The sequence below is a fragment of the Electrophorus electricus genome, chromosome 7 (assembly GCF_041902795.1).
Source record: "Electrophorus electricus isolate QZ-2024a chromosome 7, ASM4190279v1, whole genome shotgun sequence".
Lineage (NCBI taxonomy): Eukaryota > Metazoa > Chordata > Actinopteri > Gymnotiformes > Gymnotidae > Electrophorus > Electrophorus electricus.
In genome coordinates, this window is record NC_137503.1 from 10,969,580 (window position 1) to 10,992,951 (window position 23,372).

The 23,372-nt window shown below is 35.2% G+C and overlaps 2 protein-coding genes and 1 long non-coding RNA gene across 3 annotated transcripts; 2 read left to right on the forward strand and 1 right to left on the reverse strand.

Annotated features, from left to right (window-relative positions):
- The first annotated feature begins 2,622 nt into the window (after positions 1 to 2,622).
- On the forward strand, positions 2,623 to 11,090 carry slc5a8l (solute carrier family 5 member 8, like). Its single transcript, XM_027019210.3, has 15 exons — positions 2,623 to 3,342; positions 3,708 to 3,773; positions 4,012 to 4,063; positions 4,549 to 4,616; positions 6,156 to 6,310; positions 6,895 to 7,035; positions 7,160 to 7,289; positions 7,393 to 7,481; positions 7,599 to 7,711; positions 8,321 to 8,388; positions 9,042 to 9,128; positions 9,355 to 9,548; positions 9,710 to 9,819; positions 10,167 to 10,252; positions 10,601 to 11,090. The coding sequence occupies exons 1-15, from the start codon at positions 2,989 to 2,991 to the stop codon at positions 10,724 to 10,726; spliced, it is 1,839 nt and encodes a 612-aa protein (XP_026875011.2). The 5' UTR covers positions 2,623 to 2,988; the 3' UTR covers positions 10,727 to 11,090.
- A 265-nt stretch (positions 11,091 to 11,355) lies between these two features.
- LOC145658767 (uncharacterized) lies at positions 11,356 to 13,182 on the forward strand. The gene is made up of 3 exons (XR_014124628.1): positions 11,356 to 11,496; positions 12,103 to 12,923; positions 13,044 to 13,182. It is a non-coding gene; the product is annotated as an uncharacterized LOC145658767 (long non-coding RNA).
- A 132-nt stretch (positions 13,183 to 13,314) lies between these two features.
- sycp1 (synaptonemal complex protein 1) lies at positions 13,315 to 23,017 on the reverse strand. The gene is made up of 33 exons (XM_081717083.1): positions 22,886 to 23,017; positions 22,704 to 22,788; positions 22,505 to 22,548; positions 22,222 to 22,383; positions 22,052 to 22,119; positions 21,900 to 21,973; positions 21,741 to 21,799; positions 21,506 to 21,572; positions 21,246 to 21,319; positions 20,961 to 21,069; positions 20,780 to 20,874; positions 20,471 to 20,655; positions 19,507 to 19,574; positions 18,447 to 18,508; positions 18,240 to 18,356; positions 17,656 to 17,760; positions 17,462 to 17,565; positions 16,805 to 16,922; positions 16,625 to 16,695; positions 16,446 to 16,539; positions 16,230 to 16,292; positions 16,086 to 16,148; positions 15,937 to 15,999; positions 15,693 to 15,809; positions 15,405 to 15,515; positions 15,233 to 15,325; positions 15,034 to 15,108; positions 14,886 to 14,960; positions 14,679 to 14,750; positions 14,295 to 14,369; positions 14,109 to 14,213; positions 13,928 to 14,011; positions 13,315 to 13,802 (listed from the first exon to the last, which is right to left on the reverse strand). Exons 1-33 carry the CDS (start codon positions 23,015 to 23,017, stop codon positions 13,668 to 13,670), a joined length of 3,024 nt encoding a protein of 1,007 aa, XP_081573209.1. The 3' UTR covers positions 13,315 to 13,667.
- Positions 23,018 to 23,372: the final 355 nt, after the last annotated feature.

Consider the following 23,372-nt stretch of genomic DNA (forward strand, 5'->3'; position numbering starts at 1 on the left):
CAGTTGTTGTCCTGGTTATGCTTTTACGTAAGACAGCACTGCAGAAGGTCATGATGCAGTTTTTTTTCTTTCTTTTTTTTTAGGAAATAAAATTATTCAAGATGGTTATTAGTGTCTATTGATTCGTCACATTACAGAAACAAGGCAGTCACACAATAAATAAAATAGGCTGGCTAGATTGGCTATTGATAGAGTATATGAGTATATATATTGAGTATAGAGTATATATACAGTATATATTGACATGAAACCTTTTTATTCTTTTGCTTATTCAAGAAACATTAAATGGGTCAACAGTTATAACCATTTTGCAATATCATACCTAATAGAGATGCCATATCCTTCAGCCATAATATTCTGTTAGTTTACAGATTATACTGCAACTGAAGGAGGACATTGCTCTTGCAGCATGTGGTTGAATATCTTACACAATAGCATCAGTGATTTATACCTTGAGTGCTCAAAAGGTCCTTTTTTGGCTGTAATGTTGTAAAACTTTACTTTGCATCCTGGATACCACATCACTACTGTTAAGAAAGATGTTTTTAGAGTGTAAATGATTAACCTCTCATTCATGCTAATGTATTATATGTATGATCTGTGGCGTTGTTATTTTATGAATGTTTGAACAAGTGCAACTGTACACATTCCAAATCCAAACTCTATTCAAAGACCTCAGAAGACACAAATTTGACACACCCAGCAGAGCAAATGTATCTGTCAATCAGCCTGAAACATATCTGTCAATCAACATGAAATACAAACCTTCAAAGCAATACTGATCAGAGCGATAATGAAAAGTGGTACTGCAGTAAGCAGATCTTTCTAGTTATTGCCATATATTTACATATAACATATTTTGTATTGACTAAGAAGAAATGTTTAACTGATATCCACAGAATTTTCATAGCCTACTTCTTTATATATATATATATATATATATATATATATATATCTCTCTCTCTCTCTCTCTCTCTCTCTCTCTCTCTCTCTCTCTCTCTCTCTCTCTCTCTCTCTCTCTCTCTCTTGCTCAGGGGCCAAACAGTGGAAACCTGGCAGTGGTGGGGCTTCAACCAGCAACCATAACACATCAGTGTTATGACTCCTGTCTAGGCAGCATGGCCATAACAGCAACACTGAGTAATTTGAATAACTCAGCCAGGTGGAGTATGGAATAAAAGAACCCAAAGCTAAAGGTGTATAGCAAAAAATGAGCAGTCAGGGGCATAACAAACAGTTTACATAATGTTAATAATTATTTGTTCCTATCTTGTTTCTGTCAGGTTTTAACTACATGGAATACTTTCAAATGTTTCTGATTTACTTAAAGTAGTCAGAAATTTCAGCACAATGTTAATGAATTGCACTTACCTTCTAATTCTAGGAAAACTTATAGGAAACCTAACACAGACAGTTAGTTGGTGAGTTATTAGCTATGCATTTCCAAGCAGCATGAGGGAGTTTACTACTCTTTAAAAAAGTCATAAATTCTAAATACTATAGAGAGAATTAAGGTCATTTATAAACATAGCAATCAAGTTTCTAATTTGTTTAGCAAGTTGAGGGCTGATTAAGGAGCAGTATTTTAGGACTTTAAAGCCATCTAAAAGAAGAATAGAATACAATATAGAACAGAATGTCTTTATTGTCATTGTACAAGTACAATAAAATTGTCTTTTGCAATTGGTGGTGTTGCATGTGAATAGAAATAATGAAAATAAAGTAACATAGTCTTAAAAAACATAATTAAAAGGTTCCCTTTTTATCTATAAAAGGGAAAAACAATGTACAGCATCTTACTGAGAAGTATATGGGCATAAAAGCAGTATAGGGGTTCCCTGCACACCTGTATGGGAAGGAAGGTTTTTTTAAAGCAAGTATCTAGTAAGCTAGTATTTAGTGAATGTGACATGTCCATGTAGTTGACTGGTTGATAACCTCCCTAGGGCTGCCATCTGAAGTAGCATCTTTTCTTAAATGGAAGCTGTAATCAATGGCTAAAGAAGAATTTGTGTACCCATGCAGAAATTATATTAAGGAAAATATCAGTTTATTGTAACAGTGTACATGTTATAATAGTTGCAAACAAACAAGGTTATGGCCTGGACATTGTTATACAGTATATATTTATGAATACTCACATCATTTGGTCAGCTGTGTTTTGGAGTATCCGTATGTCATTTGGTCAGCTTTTAGGGTAGTTGCGTGTCATTTCTGCAAATAATGAACTACTCTCCTAGAATTAATCATACTTTGAAAGTACAATAGTGGAAAAAAAGTTTATGGGAATCTTTTATAAGAGTTATTCTGTTATCTGTTGGTTGAACTTTGTGTTATAGTTACATAGATATTCTTGTGAATGACTTGTAGGAGTGATCTTGATGTGCTCACTCTTATCACACATGAGCTGGAAAGAGCTGACTGAGCATCACAGCAAAGGCAACATGAACAAATATTAGGCACCTCCTTAAACAGAATGTTTTGTTATTTGAACACTGTTGAGACATTATATTTGTCCCACCATCAATCCTGCCAAACCCACAAACCTGGATATAAAATCTTTTCAGTGGAGATCATTGCAGTCAAACAGAACTGCTGCCTTTCAGCGATCATTAACTTGAATTGCTTTGCAGGACAATAGACCCTAGTATTTCTTTAGCACATTGAACTGCAACAGATACATTTACCTGCAATTTCTCTTTATACGATAGAGATGTTGACCAGATTTACTGGATACCACTTGTAATCAGTAGTATGCTATGAGGATTTCTTTGACTTTCATCTCCATTGGATGGATTTTGTTTGATTTAAACTGAAATGTCCATTAACTTTTTGGGTGCTAAAACACTTAACAGCAAAACACCAAAGAAAGCACACCACATCTGGTTAATATATAACCTGAGAGAAACCGAGTTTGTATTCAACAGCTGAAAAGTGGATTTTGAAAGCTTTAGTGTTGAGTTTGTAGCTATTCACCATTCACGAGCTATGCCTGTGGGTGGAGGTGCTGTGGCTATCTTCTCTGTCTGGGACTATGTGGTGTTTGCTGCCATGGTCCTGGGAGCAGCCGTCATTGGCCTCTTCCAGGCCATCCGTGGACGTAAGGGGAGCAGCAGTACCGAGTTTCTACTGGGTGGGAGGCAAATGACAGCTGTGCCAGTCGCCATGTCACTCACCGCCAGCTTCATGTCAGGGATTACTGTGATAGGCACTCCATCTGAGGCATACATCTACGGCACTCCATTCTGGCTTTTCGCCTTTTCCTACACCATCATGTCCACCATCAGCGCGGAGATCTTCGTACCCCTTTTCTACCGTCTGGGCATCACTAGCACATACGAGGTAATAGCTGCCCCACACAGGGGGAAATGAAGCTAGGCGACAACCAGCATGGGTTGGGTGATCACAAGGGCAGTTGATTTGCCTACAGATACTTCCATTTGGGTCAAACTTTTGGAAATAAATCACTAAGCTGAAGTAAACTGTAGTGCGTTACCGTTGATTCTCAGTGTTATAAGAGGAATTTTAGGGTATTGTGTGAAAGTAGTACATTCATTGAATAATATTATATGATGGGTTTCTTTACAGATCAGAGAGGCTTTCATTTTAATTTATTCATGTTGAATGATATGAACTGGAGACATTGAGGCCAGACAGTAACCACATGTAATTTGACCCATGATTTTCAAAATGATTTTGTTTTGCAGTACTTGGAGATGCGTTTCAATAAACTTATTCGAGTGATTGGAACATCTATGTACATAGTCCAGACAGTGAGTTGGGTTTTTATATCATCACTCTTGGAAAATACTTTCCTGCCTCATTAATAATCATACATACTTAAAAACTAATTTTGATTATATCTAAATGGGAAAAGCCTAAGTGGAAAAAGACTTCAGTTGCAGTTTTACATTCTAGTATATACAGTAATTAGCACAAGTACTGCTTTCATAAATATAGACCACAGTGGTTCATGACTAATTATCTAATGGAAGTCATTGTTTCCATTAGGCTTTGTACACAGGCATGGTCATCTATGCCCCTGCTCTTGCACTAAATCAAAGTAAGTCCTGTTCCACAGTACAACTCCCATGTCTCTCATTAGACAAAAAATCTCTCAAAATAAAAAAAAATAGAGTAGGGTTCAGATGTCTGAGTCCAAGAACTTAAGTATTTGGCCCCCAGATAGTTTTCAGCACTCAGGAAAACTACTTCTTTAAACTCATTTAAGGTCAGCTCATAAACAATGTTTCTGTTAGCTCATTTGACATCATTACAAACAGCTACAAAGTATTTTAACAGCTAAAATAGTAGTAGTAGCAGTAATAACACCTTGTAAACTACTGTAGAATATCTGCAGCATATATGATAGCTACACAGCCAAGTTTGTTTTTCTATCACTACTGACTGCTAAAAAGATAACTGTCTCGGTGTCTTAAGAACTCATCAGAAGCTCATATTGAGAAATACATAGTTATATATGGCAAATTAAAGTGTTATGCAAGTATTCAAATGAGGTTATGACTTGCACTGGTGATTCAATTGCAGTCACCGGTCTGGACCTCTGGGGTGTGCTGGTAGCCACAGGGGTTGTCTGCATTGTCTATTGCACTCTGGTTAGTAACAACGTTTCCAATAAATTGCTTAAGGTCAGATCGTTAATTTGGTTTAATCTTCCTCTTAATCTGTGGCAGCTGGCGAAAAACGTTCTAGGCGGGGCTGTTGGTGACACAGTCCGTTTCAACAACAAACTACTAGTGCTCTGTGGAATAGCCAGTAATTGTTTAACCGGCATTAAAATGAACAGGGTAATGACTATTATCATTAGTTGCAGCTCTAACGTGCTCAGACAGAAAGTACAATATGCGTCGTTACATGTTCAAACAAACAGTAATATTAGCCCTTATTAAAATTAGGAATTTCTTGAGATCCAGATATTGCTGGATGACGTCTTTTGCCACAAAGAAGACTGTTATTAGAGATTGTTTTATGCAAGATGCGTAGATTACGTTTGTGGCTTCCACACTTTTGTAAGAGCAACTTTAAAAACTCTTGGGAGTCAAGAATTTTATAGTTTGTACTTTTTAAAATTTGAGGTGAGGCTGTTTTTATTAACGTTCACATTGAAAAACATTTGAATATTTTGTTAACTAAAGGACCCAATTTTAAACAAATAGAAAGCTTACATTTTAAAAGTGCAGTGGCCTTACATATTGCTATAAATTAGGTATCAAAACGAAAGCGCCTACTCACACATTACAAATGCCTAAGCTTCGCAGCTATAAAGCCAGTTCATTTTAGCTTAGTTCCAGTAAAACACACAGCTAGCCAGCTAAATGTTCGCAAGCTACTAAAGCTACCTAGCTAACAGTTAGCGAACGCTGGCTATCTTAACTAACCAGAACCGCTAAATTAGCAGCACAAACTGTTAAACAAATAACAAACCAAGTTAACGCTAGCTAACAGTTAACTAAGTTTCACTAGCGTAGCGAGTTCAGTGATACTATAGACGAAAAATAACCGCAAAATACACAATATAGTTACAACCTGACTTGCGTTAGTTTGCTAGACATCTTAGCAAGATACTCAGAAATTTAGTTTATACACCAAACGCACTCAATTGGATTTTGGAGAAGAGATCCTATGCATTCCACACAGCGCTGCCAGCAAAATCACATGTCCCTACTCCACTTGGGGCGATAAATTAAGCGCGCTTATATTTAGTTTAGACATTAGGTTCGAGGACGCTGATTGGCTAAGTTTATGTCACTATATGAGTATCTTGTGTCATCCATGGCTGTGCTGCTTCTCTGACTGGGCGAAGAGAGAGAGGAAATGAACCTATTGAAGCTAATTCCCCTAATATATTTTATATATTACACACGTATACTAAAAATAATTAGTTATTGAGTACTACTGATTAAAAATGTTTATATTAAAAATTATTTCCACCACGGAGGGCGCCCAGCCGAAAATGCTCTAAATACAGCTTTATTCAGCATACATCAACTCCATACAACTATATACTTATTTATTTCTGTGTAAATATATGTTTCATTGAATGGACTGAAATGGAATAGACCTCAAAGCAATAAAATGTAAAATCTGTCTGATCATAGGGTGGCATGTGTAACTCAGTGTGCTCTTCCTAACAGGGAGGTCTGAAAGCGGTGATATGGACAGATGTTTTCCAGATGGTGATTATGCTCTCTGGCTTTATGGCGGTCATCACTCAAGGGGCTGTGCTCCAAGGAGGCTTTGGAAGAATCTGGGATGACAACTATAAAGGTGGACGCCTAGACACTTTTAGGTAAGTCACTGATTGCAAGTACAGGTATGTTGCACATTAGTCACACACACATTTTATATATATATATATATATATATATATATATATATATATATATATATATATATATATATATATACATATATATATATATATATAAAATCAGCCACAATATTAAAACCACTGACAGGTGAAGTAAATAACAATGATTATCTTGCAACTGTGCACCTAATGGCACCTGTCAAGGCATGGAATACAACAGACAGCAAGTGAACAGTCATTTCTTGCAGTTGATGCAGGAATAATAGGCAAGTGTATGGAAATAAGTGACTCTGACTAAGGCCATATGGCTAGATGACTGGGCCAGAACATCTCAAAAATGGCAGGTATTGCGGGGTGTTCCTGGTAAGCAGTCGTTAGTAGCTCCCAATAATCAGAATGCCCATGCTGAACCCTGTCTACCACAGAAAACACCTCCATGTGAACAGAGCATGAATGCGCATGTGAGTATCAGAATTGGACCATGGAGCATTGTCTGGTCTAATGAATTATGTGGATAGCTGGTGGTCTACTAACATAAATTAACTATGCAAATATATTTCCAGTTTTGATCCAGATCCTTTGAGGCGGCACAGTTTTTGGACTATTGTTGTTGGTGGCAGTGTGATGTGGACATCAATGTATGCCATTAACCAATCACAGGTGCAACGCTATATTTCCTGTCGAACTATGACTCATGCTAAAATGTAAGTATACAGTCAGAGCAACAATCTATGCCCAGTTCAGTCCTCCCCAATCCCAACATTGAAACCTATAAGAAAATGTAATGCTTGAATTCATGTATTGTTCTTTTTCTGTGTCTTGATGTAGGTCTCTGTATGTGAACATGGTCGGATTATGGGTCACTGTGAGCTTAGCCATGTTCACTGGCCTCACCATGTACTCCATCTATAAAGACTGTGATCCTCTTACTAACAAAGATGTTGGTGCTTCAGACCAGGTAAAGTTCGCTATACAAAAATGCAGATAATATTATTTTAATTTGGTTAATTTTAACTATTGGTTACTTTTAAATTATCCCTTATTTGTGTTTTATATGCCAGCTGCTGCCATACCTGGTGATGGACATTCTAGCAGAATATCCAGGTGTTCCTGGATTGTTTGTTGCAGCTGCATACAGTGGAACATTGAGGTGAGGGATAAAAAAAATCTATATTTAGTTAAAGAATAATGATCACTCATTTAATGACTCTAAAAAATGTCAAATTGCTGTAGATTTGTCAGTAATTGGCTAATCGTTATGTCTCAGTACTGTGTCATCCAGCATTAACGCTCTGGTGGCAGTCACTGTGGAGGACTTTGTGAAGCCTATGTGGCCTAGCCTAATGGAGAAACAGGTATCCTGGATTAACATGGGACTGAGTGAGTTTCAGTGCAACCACAGTTTATTAACTCACAGCTGTATGTCATCTTAACCACACATCAAGAGCAGACCAGCTCTTGAATCATTGAAGTTAATGACACTCAACAGTGACATTCCAATTACAAATAACCGCTGATGGACAGTTGCACTTAATGGACACTGCCATGAGTTGGATCCATGATTGTATGCATTTCTGCTATAAAAGTGGTCATGGTTATTGTAGTCTGAGGAACCTCATCCACATTTTCCGTTAACTTAAATACACCTTTTAAGGTTTTTAGCTCATTTCAGTGTAACTACATGCATTACAAGTAATAATGAATCCTTCTCATAACCTCTTCCTAGAAACTTGGCTCTACTCAGGTGCAAACACAGTCCTTCCCAAGATTGTAGTTAGTAGCTATCCAGCTGTGGCAAAAGCTGAAAATAAATAGATGGGAGACACTGTCGGATGGTTTTGATTATAGCTTCTGTTAACAGCTCAGAGCCACTTTTATTCCTGCCTCCCCACCCCCCATATTTAACTTTATCCATTCTAGCTTTACTCAGTAATTTGTGACAAAATTCTCAAATTTTGTGTTATTAATTTCTTTTATGGTGTGTTGTAGGTGTGTTCTTTGGGGGATTGTGCATTGCTATGGCAGCCATTGCTTCCCTAATGGGGGGTATATTGCAGGTAGAACATTTTCCCTACAAGTGTGCTTGCATTACTGAATGTAACAAATACATATTTGTTACCATGACCATCTAGTGTCCACAATTAATATTGCACATAACAGTAAATTACACAGACATAAATAGGTCCTGCGTCAGGGTCTCTCAGTTAAGTGGTAGACAGCACCTCCTGCAGGCTATTAATTTTAATGAATGAATGAAGTTCTGTTTATATAGTGCTATTCAAGGAACCTAAGGTTGCTTTACAATTAACACACACAGCTTTTACATCCAGTCACATGCTGGTCAAAAGCGGCACTGTGCTCTCAATTGGAAACTTCAGCCCACTGGTGGAGGACTGAATCGGGTGCAGGGAGGGGAGAGAGGATAACACCCAGGACAAAGCACCATCCACCACTGGGCACATAACAGACACATAATCATTCACATACACTTATAGCAGGACAAGATTATACACACACATGCACACAATTTATTTAGGATAGCCAGTTGACCTAACTGTGGGAAGAAACCAGAGACCTTGGAGGAAACCCACAGACATGGGGAAAACATGGAAACTCAGATAGGGACACGAACCCAAGATCCTTGCACTGACAAGCAATCATACCTGCCTGTGACATACTGTATGTTTTATCTGATCTATTCTGCCTGCAGGCTGCTTTGTCCATATTTGGTATAATTAGTGGACCTCTCCTGGGCCTGTTTCTAATGGGCATGTTTTTCCGCTGCGCTAATTCCACTGTAAGGTTTCAATCTTATATGTTCTTGTTAAAACTGTTGTACAACTTAGAGATGCTTCCTATCACACAATAAGACAACACAATAATTATATTCATAATCACATAATTTAATTAACAGACAAAAGCAGTAGCAGTTCAGCAAAAAACCCCAAAAAACTTGAAATAATCCCTTTGTTCTGATGAATCTCCTATCAGAAGAAAAATGTTCTCTTGGGTGTTCTCTCCAGGGAGGTCTGGTTGGCTTGATCACAGGACTGATAATAACACTGTGGGTAGGCATTGGTGCTCAGGTGTACCCTCCTCTACCCACTAAGACCAAACCACTGCCCCTCAGTGTAGCTGGATGTGATGCTGATGAGATAAATATAACTACTGCACTGCCAGCATGGTCCAGCTCAGTCCTACCAACCTCAGACCCAAGGCAAGATAAAATGACCTATTTTTTGGATGTTAACTGCTAAATGAATTTCAACACCAGTGAAATTGTGCAATTAAATCATTTTTCTTTCTTTTTCAGTACTGAAATATATCTGATCTGTACCCTAGTTGGCAGAAGTTAATGTCAATTTCTCTATGCACTAGTGTAAGACCAGTTCTTGCAAACTCCTGGTATTCTCTATCCTACCTGTACTTCTGTCCTCTGGGCATGCTGGCAACCATGACCATCGGGCTAATAATTAGTACCATCTCAGGTGAGATAGACTCCTTTTTGCATTAACTAGCCACTGTATTAGAAACACCTTCCTTGTACCTCGATTTTGAGCTGGTATAGGTTTATCAGGCACAAAGGTGTTATTGGGATTTCTACACGTAACAACAACAAACGAGTGATCTGCCAAAATTATTTTAATAGCAATCCTGTGCTCAGAAGCTATTGACAAAAGACTAAAGGATTGCAAACACAAAGTGTGTATGCCAACAGATTGGCTATATCGGCTAACTAAAACTGACAAAGTAGTGGTGTATGTAAATTCTTACAGCTGAGGCTGATGATGGTTCAGGTTTTAATAACTTTGCAGGTTCTGTTGTTTCTCCTTAGGGGGCAATAAACAGGAGATGATACGGCAAGAGCTGTTTATCCAAAAGGGAGACTTCATATGCTTTAGATGCAGTAAAGACACTGAGGTAAAGTTTCTCTGTCGTAGTATAAAAATTGGAATCTGGAACTTGCTTCATAATTCTGATAACAGATCCTTTAAATATATTTGGTTACAGTATTACATTATTACCTAAATCATTAGTACCTAAATAATATGTAGATTTAGACCATCCTGTCAAGTTTATTTGTAGCTACATTGGTTGTCATAAAGGAATCTGTTTAACTCAATAACTTTTTCATCAACTCAGACTATGTATATAGTCAGTGTTTACATGCCACATAACTAAAATATGAAACAGTACTGTACTCTGGATGCCCTTCGATTTTACAAAGATAATTTACCTAATGTGCTTGTCAAAATTTATTGTGAACAGAATCCTGACTCAAACTTGATTGAGAAGGTAGAGTCAGACAATACTTATGGACTGGACAACCCACACTTTAGTGATATGGAACTGGATATAAAAGAGAAGGATCAAGATAAGATCACCAAGCTCTAGGATTCCACTGATGCACGACTTTTTTTAATTATTATTTTTTAAAATTCATAATACAGTAAATATTGGTTTGTATATTCATCTGTTGGAACTCCAAACTTTTTCCCTGATGCAAAAGCCACAGAAAAAATCTTTGTAACTAGTTAACGCATTTTCCTTTGGGAAAAGGAGCCAAACACCAAATTATTATACAAAAACTTCACAAAAAAGGCAAAAATGTAATAATGTAAAGAAACTCTCAAACACTTAGTTAGCAACTGATTGCTCAACTCAACAAAGTGTATGTATTTTTGTACTGAGTATTTTATTTACAATTTGCAATATTTACAAATTAAGTAACTGTACAGTTTTATAATGATGAAATTAAACCCATTTAATTCTATTAAATCTATTTAAGTGTTATATGTGTACTAAGACAATGGGACAAATGCTGAGCTCTGGATCTCAGATGAGGAACAAGCAGCTACACAAGTGCAGTGCAAACATGCAGGGGCTAAGCATACTGTATGACAGTTCCTGTTTCCTTGACTACCTAGTGCAGTGCAAACATGCAGGGGCTAAGCATACTGTATGACAGTTCCTGTTTCCTTGACTACCTGACCATAAGGAAGTAGCATACGCAGGCACTCCCTTTTACCTGCTTGATGTAAGGGCAAGTGTTAGGCACTCCATTTTACAGAGTGGACAATGAATAGAGCTTTCTGAACAAGGAAAACAATAGTAGAAAAACACAGTTCCTGGTTTCATTATTTATAGTTTCTTCCATCTATAAGGTGAGTAGACAAGTGAAATCCTTCTTTATTAGCACTACATAAAAACGAAACTAAAGGTAAATCATTTCATTACTGAGACAAAGATGTAAGATTTATACTTTTTTATTAAAATGTTTAAATTGGTGGTAGTATAAAAAATAAGATTGTATGTATGGAAAAAATATTAAGATCTTTATTTAGAACTGTTTAGACAGACAGTGTGGCTGTCAAATTTTTGGACATGATTTAGACACATGCCTTGTGTGAAATATAATCACCAGAATAGCAGACATGCATCTTGTGTGGAATATAATCATCAGAGTATCAGACTGTCATCTTAATTCAAGTACCTATTATTTAACAAACCCAGCCAAAAATTCCTAGATCCAGTGCTAAAGTGGAAAAACACTTAAATGCAGTAACATAAATAGTCACTGGTTTAAACTTCCTGCCAGAAATGTTATATAAAGCAGACTTAGAGCACTGATGCGACTATTCTAAAAAATTAGAGTAGTGACATTAGTCAGTCTACTATTTACAACAAATATTCATGTGTTGTGATATCTGCTGTCTATAAACTTTGTACCTTTGCTAAATTGATACATTTCTTGTGTGTTACTTTTAAAGGGCACAAGGGACATCTGAATAGTAATGGACAAGTTCAGTTATCTGTTTGTGCTATGTGGTCTCCTAAGTTTGCCTTCCCTTGCTCTATCCAGAATTGCCAGTCCAACATTAACTCTCATTAAACGGAGCACAAGCAGGAACAGCACAAAAGGGAATGTTACAGAAAGTAAAACTTCTAATGCATCATCTAATAATTCAGATCAAAACACTACTGGCAATATAACTACTTCAAATCATAGTGTGAACAACTCAACAAGCCCAGAGATTCACCACAGTACTAACGTTACAAATTCTGATGCCATGCAGTACTCAACAGTGCCAAGCCCAGCAGCACAGACCAAGAATACAAGTTAAAATAACTCCATTCACCACAGACAAAAATATTGCAACAGTCTGCCTCTGAACCCACAGCAACAGCATTAAGAACTACCGCCACAATACTCATTCTCCCGTAACCACTCTGCATGTTAGCAATGAGCGCTTATTCAACACCACACCAGCATACTTAAACACAAAAATAACACTTGACAGGAAAAAAAAAACAATGAAACTAGAGGTAAAAGGAAAACACCATGTTGCCACTGTAATGTAATAATACAGTCATATTTTAAAGATAAAGACAAAAATAAAGATTTTATATTCAATGTACATTCTGCTCAACTTTTTAAGCAGGTCCTGGCCTAAATAATTCAGAAACATCCATGATCATTTTGTTCAGCGTTGTACTAGGTGTGATAGTTCTGGTGCAGTTTGTGTACAAAGTCAGCAGGACCAAACAGAAAAGTGTCAGTATTCTCACCATCCTCTGTATGATGATGCCGGTAAGAGCAACCATATTCCGCTATATGACCCGACACAAACATTTGTGTGAGTCCTATTTCCATTTTACATTAACAAATAATAAATTATAAAATACTAATATTGCACACACACTTTCTTAGGTGATCAGTCAGGTGTGGCAGATGACACGCTAGTGATTTCAGGAGGGCTCTACGATGGCTCTCAAGTCTATAACCCCACATTGACAGCACTGAATGATGAAGACCAGCCCACATTTTCCTACACACCCACCGAGTTCTGTTTGGAGTTCCTGCAAGATGACCAGCAAACAGACCATGAACTCAAGGCTACCACCTCTGAAACCTTCAACATGACTGAATAAGAGTCTTAGGCAACTTTATACTTCAAAATGCAAAATCCATAATCTATGAGATTTAAGATTTGTACATTAAGGATTACTGAGCAGGAAACACTAGAAAACAGAATCTCAGCAAGTGTTTTTTTTTATTTTTTTTTTTAAATATCTTATTCTTCACATTTTTTATTTAATGGAAAGAGGAACACATTAAACTTGTAACATCTGTAACAGTGAATGCTACTTAAAAATATAATACAGCATTTCAACAGCTCTCTCTCTCTCAATACTTTTAGTAAATTCTACATCTCTCTCTCTCTCTCTCTCTCACTCTGTCTCTCTCCCTCCCTCCCTCCCCCCAATTAAATTTAGTCTCTCCATTGAAATTAACTGAATTTAGTAACTGATTCACAGTACTGTTAATCTATGGTCAGGCAAAGATTTTATCGGTTACTTTTTTCTTTTTCTTATCCAAATTGGTAATAGTAGTCCAGCCAGCATCCCGCATCCTCTTCATTGCTGCCAGTTTTAGAGCTTCTCCTGGAGACTTGTACACAGCAGAATTCTGCACCTATAAACAGAATATCATCCTAAGTATATCAAATTTAAGATCATCACATTAGTCAAAGAAAAAACCTGGATGTTAAATAATAAATTTGTAAACACTATATATTCCCTCTTATTCTATACCTTCTTAAATAGGCCCAGACATTCAGTTCCAGTCTCTTTTGCCTGTATAGGCTTCCTTGATTTTATAGGGACTGTAGAGAAACTCTGACAAGACAAATAATGGAAACAAAATGCATAGCAAAATATCAGCCATTTAAACCGTCTAATTAGTATGAAGGAGGTGAATAACGTAACTAGTTACTAGTATATCATTTTGCTCTGAGCTGTCAGATTTTGGGTCCAGCTCCAGGGAGTTTTTCCTCCATGGTTCTTTCTCTATTGATGGTGGTGTGCGTATTCTGAAAGACTGAAGCATATATTTGCCTACTTATTCATTCTGCATGCTTTGTACTTCTGAGCCTGAAGAGAATAGAGCAGATTTACTCACCCTTATACGAGGTGTTAATCCTATTTTTGTTTCCAAGGTCCAAGATGGGGTTTTAAGAAGACTATCGCCCAATTTCTGTTTTTAAACAGATACATTTATTTAAATAAAATCACATAAATCCTACTAGATTAATCATCATCAGCAAAAAACATTAAATAAAAACTTACAATAGATGTTGCCGAAGCATTTCTTGATGGAGTTTCAACTTCTGCCTCCTTTGAAATAGATATATTAGTCGAAGTAACATCTTGTATTTCAGAGCATTTCACAATTTTGTGTGTCATTTCAGATATCTGAAAATAAAACATTTTATTTCATTACTAATGACCTTTCCAAAATATCACAAATTATTTAAATTAAGAATGAAAATCTTAAAGAAATCACTTTTTGAGACTTGTCTTTTTCTAGACATTTGATTTGCTTCTTCAAGGCCAGAATTTTTTGTTCCAGATACTCCTAAATCAAAGAAAAAAGGATTATTACATGCCTTATATCTCTACACATTATGACTATTAAGTCAGCAGGGGCAACTTATCTCTATGCCTTATCTCTCTTATTTTCAATTATGTTACTGCAAAAGAGAAGGAAAACCTCTTTCTCTATGTAACTGTCCTTCTGAGATGTCTGAATCTTGGTCAGGTCTTCTACCTTCTGTTGCAGATTTCCCTATAGATACACAATGAGGTTATGATTTTGTCAAGAAACACTTCACTGATGACAATGCAGAAAAAATGATTACCTTTTCCTTTTTGACCTTTTCAAGATGTTGTTTCAATTGCCCATTTTCAAGAAGGAGGTTGGACAGCTCCAGCTCCTGGAAAAGGGTTTATTTAAAATAGAGTTATCCTATTTTAATTCTATTTAATTCTAAAATTGCTGTTTCCTCCATTTGAAAGCTACAGTTGAAAGTTCAAGCATGAGAAATTAAAACTCATTACCAATGATGTTTTATTGGCCCTAATTTCATCTTCCTGCATTCTTTTCTCGTTCAGTTCTGCATCCTTCTCTTCCACAATTTTGTCATATTCATGCTATTCAAAAGAAAACATATCAGTTTGTTAATTTAAAAAAATAACTGCTGTTCATTAATAACGGTAAAAAATTTTTTACTTTATGTTTCTCCATTAAGGCAATCATGTCAGTTATCTTCTGCTGGCATTTGATTTCAGTGTCCTCTTTGATTTTCATGGCTTCCATTGTTGTCTGCTTTAGTTTCTGCACCTGCAGAAAAGTTTTATTACATGAGAATGTAAGATTACAGAATTATTTGTTAAATCACTTAATGTATATGTTAAGGTAAGGTAAAGAATGGTAAAGATTACTGTTGGTAAGACATATTTTTGGTAAATATCAATTAGGATCTGACTTCACAGTCAGAGAACAGTCAAAAGGCATCACCTCTAGTCTTAATTGAGTCTCTGACATTGATTTGTGTTCCATCTCAGAACCTACTCTCTGAAGTTCTTCTTTATGGTATTCTTTCATGCTTTGCAACTCCTCTTTCATTTGTACGATCTGTCATTTAAAACATGAATAACAATAATATGAATATCATTATAATAAAATGTGTTTACTCTTTCTTGTGAAAATTTTGGAAAAGAAAAAACTACATATGATATGAAATTCTAAAAACACATCTAACCTCTGCTTCGAACTGAGAGCTTTTTTCATGCTCTAATGCTATCTGTTTTTTCAGGCCTTTATTCTGAAATACATAAGTACACTTATGGATAACAGAAAAATAGCATTCAACCTTTCTACTTAATAAATGACTTAACATGTATCACCTACTTCTTTAAGGTTTTCATCTTGAGTCTTGGTTTTGGTTGCCAGCTTATTTTGCAGATTTGTTAGCTGAACAAAATCACAAAGGCATCAAGTAAAAGGCTTTACTCAAACATGCAGTCCATATACAAAGTCTAGGTTAATTTTTACCTTTAGATCTAGTGCTTTGATATGTCTTTCTTTTTTCATCAGTTCACTCTGGGAGCTTTTGTTCTGAGAGGTGGTCATTCAGGGAAAGGAAATATGCATTTGTACAATTACAGGCATGTGAATGACTTATGACTAAAAATAGTAATTAATAACAATAACAATTTACCCAACACATTATTTTCCTTTCTTCCACCGTATGAGTTAATAGTCCATCACAGAAAAATGCAAACTACTAACTACCTGTTTCTGAATATTCTCATTCTCTTGATGTTGCTCCTTAATTTTTGAACTAAGTACCTCCAACTGTGCTCTGTGAGATTACATTTTCACAGTGAGGCAAAATCATGTAATCACAAATGTGTAACATCTACCAAATGTCAAAAATCCTATCTTACTGCAGCTGCAATTTTTCCATCTCAAGTCTCTGTATATCAATTTTCATCTTTTCCCCATTTTCTTGACTTTCCTGTGGTAATAGTTACACATTCATACAAACATAATTTATATATTAGGTTCTTCAAACTTTCTCCCTTCACATGCATGAATAAGCAAGTTTGTCATTTTAAATCATGCACCTTCAGACTCAACTCAAGAACCTTGGCTTCTGAAGCACCACCTTCAACTTGTTGTTCAATAGTGTTTTTTTGAAGCTGAAGTTGATTAAACCTCTCCAATAAAACCTTGTATTTCTCCCTGCAGAGTTGGATATTTCCAGAGAAATTTAGGGAAATTTAGATTTCCTTAATTCAGGGAATTTCCCTAACATTTATATAGTAAAATGACTATTTTAGAGAGCCCAAAAGACACAAAAAAACATTTCAGATGGATTATAGAAGCAGTCTCAATTTTTGTACAGACTGATATTTTTAGTCCATGATTTAACCTCATACGTATTTTTAGTTTATTATTATTGGAATTAAACTCCAAATATTTATCAATATGTTTCTCATGTAAGGGCATTTCTATGCTAATATTATTATGAATGTATAAAAAAAATTACCCAAATACAAAATTGTATTACATCTATAATTTTTATCAACCTAACTAATAGCTCAGTTGTCCCATTTCATCCAAAGCACTTGGGGTTGTTTAAAATACTTATTACTCCTGATAAAGTTAAACACTCAAGACACATGTACCGTTTGGTGATCATCAATAATAGATTCAGGTATTCATATACTCTAACCATAACCATTATAAAGTTTGTCACAATACATTAATTTGTTCCTTACTTGTGTAACTCTATATCCTTTTCCAATTGTTTTAGATTATTGGAAGATTCTATTTTATTCTTCATTGCTTCTGATAACTGCTCTTCAATACCTTTAAGTGTAATCTGATTGAGAGAGATCACAGTACAGTACAATGTAATTCAGTAAAATATTTTTTTTATTCTGGAAATTGACAGTAGTAAAAATTGTGTTACCTCTTTCAAAATAGCATACTCCTTCATTTGTTTTGTTTCATTCATAGCCTGTTCCAGGGATACCACCATGTGCCTATTTTCATCAGAAGTAATCTCCAGTTTTTTCTGTATATAGAAAAATTACAAAAAATATGTTCTGAAAACTCTTTAGGTCTGCACCACCAAACATTAATGCATTTTCAAGACTGTAAATCTGAAGTGTTCACAGAAAAACACATTAAAATGTATAAGATTTATCACATAATGAAATAATGTGGAATTATATTTATAGTTTACATCAAATAAATGAACTTAAATCTTTGCCTCTCCCATATACTTACAAATAAAATACTATTTAACACTATATATATATATATATATATATATATATATATATATATATATATATATATATATATATGTATGTATATATATATATAGGCCCAGTTAATCTATGAAATGTGTCCAAACTCTATATAAATTTCCACACCATTACATTACAAAACAATTTCCACACCACATTACAAAAATTCTGTGTGAATCCATTCAGTTTACTTTGAGTCACTACTTTTATGCTGAATAAAAACAGTTGGTTTTCCTTTTACCTTCAGTTCACTTATTTCATCATGTTTTTCCTCATTTTCTGCAGTGAGCTGAAGAATTTTTCCCATATCTGCCTTTACCTTTTCCTCTAAAGACTTGATGGCAACTGAATTTGTGTCCTTTTATATAAGAGTATTGACATACATCATCAGTTTAGTTAGATCAGTTACCATAAAAAATACAAATGCTTTGGTGAGAATATTACATACCATCTCATCTTTCAAAGTCTGTATCTGACGTTCTCGTTCCTCTTTCTCCTCTCTTATTTTTCCTGTGTGGGGATAATTAATTTTGCATTAAGGCATAAAAGGCAGCAATGGCATAAAAGGCAGTGATGTAATGCTGACACTGAAACTTCAGAGCATGTGTCAAAAAAATATGTAGCAATGTTTCCCAAGGCATTGTCCATATGTTTCTATCATTTTGTTGAAGTTACATGATTGATGTTTGAATTTTCCTCCTCCAGTTCAAAAACATGGAGGTTAGGTAAACTGGCCATCCTGAATAAATTGTCCTTATGTGTGTGTGTAATCAAAGTTGTCATAGTGTCAGCAAGTGCACGAATTATTGTGTCTGCATGCCCAGTGGTGAATGGTGCTGGTGGGTGTTGTCCTCTCTTCCCTCCCTGCACCCAATTCAGTCCTCCAAGGAGCTGAGGTTTTTTACAGTTGCGGGTATGCTGTGTGCAATTGGCTGCTGCGTCTGACCAGTATGACTGGATGTAAAAGCTGTGTGTGTCAATTGTAAAGCAACCTTGGATTCCTTGAAACATTCTATGTAAATATAACCCATTCATTCTCCTTTCTTGCTGGAAATAGAACAATCAAGGAAAAGAGGTTATTCACAAGTTGGTGAATATTTTGAACAAATATTTCCAAATAAGGTGTAAACAGATTAATCTGCGTTGTATTTGGAGCTGCAAGCTCCAAATATTCAGTGTCACTATTGCATCATTAATACATCGGGAAGGACTGTGTAGCCTGCTACCTTACATGGCATCTGGTCTTAGCCAAACTGTTGAGCAAACATTGTTCCTTTTGAATTTATATTGTTACAGTGTTACACAAGCACTCCAGTCACTTTCATTCACCAATCACACAAGCACAATATTTCATTCTAGTTTTGATTAATAGGGGCACTAGTGTGCACTAATGAAAGCTTTAATTAACCATTTTTAAAATAAATTGGTTAGAGAGCTTCTTTGCTTCAGAAAGCTTCAATTTCCTATTACTAATAAAAGAAGTGATTACCTAGACACTATTTACATACCCAGTTCTATGTTTTTCTTGCTCAGTTCACCAGATATTAAGCAAAGCTCTGATTCAAGTTCATTGACCCTATCAAAAAAAGGCAATTCAGTAAAAGAGAACAGAAAAAGCATGTTAATCCATGCCTGTCCATTATTCAGTACTCACAGAATATGGATATTACTCAGAAGTTAACTTATGGTAACTTGTTTTGTTTTCTTCACAGTTGTGCTATATTTCCAGTGGGCTCTTACATAATTAGATTGTTTTGATAACATTTTATATATATATATATATATGAGAGAGAGAGAGAGAGAGAGCGAGCTGGAGGATATCTGGATGGTATTAATATGTGCACTTTATGAACAGAGCATAAACTGATTATATAAAGCAGTCTGCATGCACAGCTGATTAAGGACCTCTGTCCAGAACGTGTATCTTTGAAAACACCGTGAATTTTACTAAAGGTTTGTGTGTATACACACACACACATTCAAAATTGTTGTAAAGTACACAGAGTTTCCAGAGAAAAAGAACATTTCAGACAGAGATCCTTCATCAGATGTGAAAGCAAAATGCATATATATATATATATATATATATATATATATATATATATATATATATATATATATATATATATATATGCATGCATTTATATCAGCTTATGTTCTCTTCATAAGTGTTTGCACAAATTAATTTTATCACCTTTATCAGCTATCACCCACCCTTTTGTTAAAGTGTGGTCACTGGTCACACAAGAGGCCAATAAATGCAATAACAATGTATACAAGGTACAGGACTCCTGATAGGCAAGTCCTCTGACTTCAAAGTACAATAGTGTTGACAGAAATGGAGTATTACAACCTACAACTGATTATAAAACATATGGAAATCTATTTGGTACAGCTATAAGTTATAATAAAGTGATAAAGTGCACTGCTGTATAGCCAATAAATACTTATAATGTGACTTTGGCGACCAACCTCATTTTCATAGATGTTAATGAGGATTCCAAAGACTCTTTTGCCACCTGCATCTCCTTAAATTGGTGTTCCAGTTGCTCTTTGATATTATTTATTTTCTCAAGTTTGGCATCTCTCTCTTGAAGGTCCTTTACATAAATCTCTTTTGTTTGCTCAAATATGCAAGCTAAAGCTTTTTGCTTTTCCTATGGAAAAAACAAACAAAAAACAGGTAACATTGAATTTATGCTTAACAATGCAATGATTTGCGATCCAAGAGCCAGATAATTGAATGACTCAGTAAAAATATTAATAGCTACTCGCATAAACCTCAGTTTCTTCTCTGAGATGTTCTGCCCATTTCAGTTTTGCCTCAAGTGTATCCTGTTCTTGTTTGAATTTTTGAAGTAGTTCCTGCTGTTGTCCTACACAGGTGAAATCACTTTATTTCAATAATCACAATTAAAAATTGAGGTGTTTAGTAAGATGCTATTTATGAGTGCAATTGTACTTGTTGTTTCTTGAAGTTCATTTAAGCAGTGCTGGGTCTCTTGGAGATTGAGTACAAGTTCTTTAATATCACCTTCTTTTTCCTTTAATTTTCCTTCAAGTATGAAAATCTTAAAATAACAAAACACACTTAATAGATAAAATGTAACAAAAAATATTACTTCAGTTCATAAACATCAGACCGATAAAATGGCAGCAATCTGATTTCATTAATAAAAAATACTTTAGAGTGCCAGTACTGCTCTCTAGTGAATAGATATAAGACTTAATATGTATCACAGCATACCTCCTCTTTTTTCAGGTGAAAGTCATTCTCAAACCTCAATTTAAGGTCCTCAGACTTTTGAAAACCTTCTCTAACTGTGTGATATGTGCAAGCAGACATATGAAGAAATTAATAAAAGGTTAGACTGTGATGCAAATCATCTGGTGTATTTTTGAGTGTACTGCATTATAAAACTGAAAAAAAAGAAAGAAACTGAAATTTCATTATTTAGGATTTATTTTGATTTGGAAAACTGGCCCTCAGATTTCTTTATAGTTTACCTCTCAACATTTCTATCTGGTCAGCCTCTGCTTGCATGCGAAGATTTTCAAATGCAGTAACCATTCTCTATAAAAATATATATGGTAACAGAAATTTAGAAAGTAACCAGCCAGAACAATGTTATCATTTTCTATTATAAGACTACGACAAGGCTTAATTCTATATCATATCTGGTTGAAGATAAAGAGCATCCAATTATTATTTTTTTATTAATGTACATAAAAGAACAGTTGCCTGAATGGTTTCATGGTTCTGCATGAAGAGACCATGTGTTTCTTCTCTTTCAGCCTCAACTAAAGGAACAAAATAGATACTAGGTTTAATAATGTATCATTTATAATTACACATCAAAGTGATGACTTCATGGTAGTATACTTATTCAGTGTCACGTACATAAGCTCATTTTCTCAGTAGACCTTTCAAATGTATCCTTCAGAATATTGCACAAAGTCCTTGTTGCATTATTTCTGCAAGTAAAAAAAAAAGATTAAAAAACAGGCATGGCAAAGTTTTTTTTCAGTTAACTTAAAATACGATGTACATACTTATTTCTCTGATCTTCATTTTCATCAAGTTGCTCCTCTAATTTCATACTAAGATGTTCATTTTCAAACTGCAACAAATACATAACTGTAATATTCATTAAAATTAGGGACTGCCATTTGCCTTTTTCATCTTTAGGCTGTGCTTTATGAATAAAACTAATCGTAAATACCTGAAGTTCCTGAATGGCTTTGCGCTGAGTTTCAATTGTTTTTCTGTTCTCCTGAATCTTTCTATCTTTTTGTGAAATTTCAGAGTCCATTTTCAATTTCCAAGATTTTACTTTCTCAGCCTCTTCAAACAGTTTGGAATACAGCTGGCTGGATCTTAATGTCTGTCACAGTTATGTACATTATATCAGCATACTGCTGAGAGTATTACAGTATTGCAATTTTTCAGTTTAATCAATATTGATACCAGATCACCAGAACACAAGCATGAACACATGCACGAACCTCTTCCTTTTCCATTGGCATCACTGCAATCTTCTTTGCTGGCTCTTTATGAATATAGCAAATAATGTTTTAAGTATATTATTTCATATTTGTGCCAAACTACAATCATTATTTATGCCAATATCCAGCCATTACAATTATTATTATAGATTTTAAAGGCTTACAGTATTTCAACTACATAAAAAAACAACAACTTTACCTGCTCTTGGGGACTTTGTAGGTAACACCATACTTTTATGTGAAAGTGGCAATCTTGTCTCTTTATCAAAACATTTGTTATAACCCTAAAAAGAAAATATAGTTTACGTCAGGTCTGGTTAACGCTTATCCTAAAGTAAAGAATGGTGGCTAACCAATCTTTATTTCAGACTGCTAACTTACCTGTCTAGGTGGCATAAGATTATTGTTAATGCTGTCCTCAAATAATCCAGAATCTTGGGGTTTCACGGCTGATATTTGACCTAAATTTGTTCGCGGAGGTACTAACAGCTTGAAATTAAATGATCTTTCCATACTGTAGGTTAGCTAACTAGAATTCGAATGAGGAAGAACTTGCTATTTCCTTACAGTAAACCTTTTACCATAAAGTCAGACAGCATTCTTCTAAATTACCCCTGAAAAGTGTTAGCTCTCCAACCTAGATAGTTTTTCATATGAACTTTGGAATTGAGGAAGACCTAAATTAGCTAGCTATTTCGTTCTAAATTTGTCGATTCGCAAACAGCTAGCTAACGCTAATTAGTTCCACGTATTAGCTAACGCTAATGGTTAGGTGGTTTGTTAGCTAACGTAAAGAAGCTAGCAGATTTTTTTGGTCCTATTTAAGAAAATAATAAAACTGCATTTTTAAAAAGACTAACTTACCAGA